Consider the following 1,430-nt stretch of genomic DNA (forward strand, 5'->3'; position numbering starts at 1 on the left):
TGTGTGAGAGAGAGGGGCGGAGAGTGTTGTGTGTGTGAGAGAGAGGGAGTGTGTCTATCCCACCCTCGAACAGTGGCCCCTTCAGTAAACTGCGATCTTCCTTTACCTGTCTTGCCACAGGCCAGATGTACATCGCGTTGGACTGGGATAGTGACATGAAGAAACTTCACTACGATGAGCTTGAGGCTGAGGTACTGTCAGATCTCTGTCTTATCGCTTCCTGCCCGAGCTGTTTGTATTCTGTTTCCCCGTCCCGTCGGACCACGGTCTCTGCTTGCTCTGACTGTTTGCTGGTGCACTGAGGTGTCCCACTCCCCGAGCAGCCTGTTGTCACTGGATATCTGTGATAACCCTCTCTCTCTCTCTCTCTCTCTCTCTGTCTCTCGCCCGCACTCAGAAATATGTCAAGGATCGCAGCATGGGGATCATGCCCAAAAAGGCGACAGTCAGTTTGAAGGAATGTATTGATCTGTTTACAACAAAAGAGACACTGGAGGAGGAGAATCCCTGGTGAGAGCAGGAGGCCCCCTCCACAGTTATTCCCTCCCCTCCCCCTCTCTCTGTCTTGTTCCATCTTCCCATCTCTGTATCCCGTCCTTCTCTCTGACCCACTCCTCGCTCCTCTCCACCTCATCTCACCCCCCCATCTCTCTACCCTCTTCCTTACTCCTCCCCACTCCTCTCTCTCAGCCTGCCAACCCTATCCTCTCCCCCCCTCCCCTCATTCCTCGCTCTCTCCCTCTCCCTGCCCTCACACCTCTCTCCTCCTGTCCGTCTCCCTCCTCCTCCGTCTCCACGCCCCCCTCACCCTCTCTCTACCCTCCCTCCCTTCTCCCCCTGTCCCTCCCCCCCCTCACCCTCCCTTCCCTCCCCCCCACCCCCCGAGTCTCCCTGTCTCTGATAGTCTGTGTACTTGCCTACAGGTACTGCCCTGTTTGTAAGGAACACCAGTTGGCCACCAAGAAATTTGACCTGTGGTCGCTGCCCGAGGTCCTGATCATTCACCTCAAGCGATTCTCGTATACCCGCTTGTGGAAGGAGAAGCTCGATACGCTGGTGGAGTTCCCACTCAGGTCAGTGCCTGCCGCTCTGCGCGTGGGATCCTCCTGGGTTGGGGGGGTGCCCCTCCCACCCGCTGACAGTCGCAGCTAGGAGATGGCGATCAGTAACCACCCCCTCCCCTGCGCTCTGCAATCTCTGTTTGGAACCTCCCGACTGTGCCGGGTTGCCACGGAATTGGTCCCAGGGGTTCTTTTTCTGTCTATGCGCGTGCGGTGTTATAACCAAGCTGGAGGATCTCACACTCGCTGTAACCCTACTCCCCTCCCCAACTCCCAACACCTCAGAAAAGGGGTCCGAATGTAAAATACCAACATCTCTTGCCAGGTCACCGGGAACGTTATCGGGTTTGGCAAGGGATAATCTGCCAA

General features: G+C 56.6%; 1 protein-coding gene across 1 annotated transcript in view; it reads left to right on the forward strand.

The window, feature by feature from the left end:
* LOC109926451 (ubiquitin carboxyl-terminal hydrolase 11-like) overlaps window positions 1–1,152 on the forward strand; it is a 17,064-nt gene extending 15,912 nt beyond the window's left edge. The window contains 3 exon segments of the mRNA XM_048619935.1: window positions 121–191; window positions 398–510; window positions 924–1,152. Of these exon segments, the coding sequence (XP_048475892.1) occupies window positions 121–191; window positions 398–510; window positions 924–1,152 (413 nt within the window).
* The last annotated feature ends 278 nt before the right edge of the window (window positions 1,153–1,430 follow it).

Source organism: Rhincodon typus, chromosome 44 (genome assembly GCF_021869965.1).
Source record: "Rhincodon typus isolate 14 chromosome 44, sRhiTyp1.1, whole genome shotgun sequence".
NCBI classification, from domain to species: Eukaryota; Metazoa; Chordata; class Chondrichthyes; order Orectolobiformes; family Rhincodontidae; genus Rhincodon; species Rhincodon typus.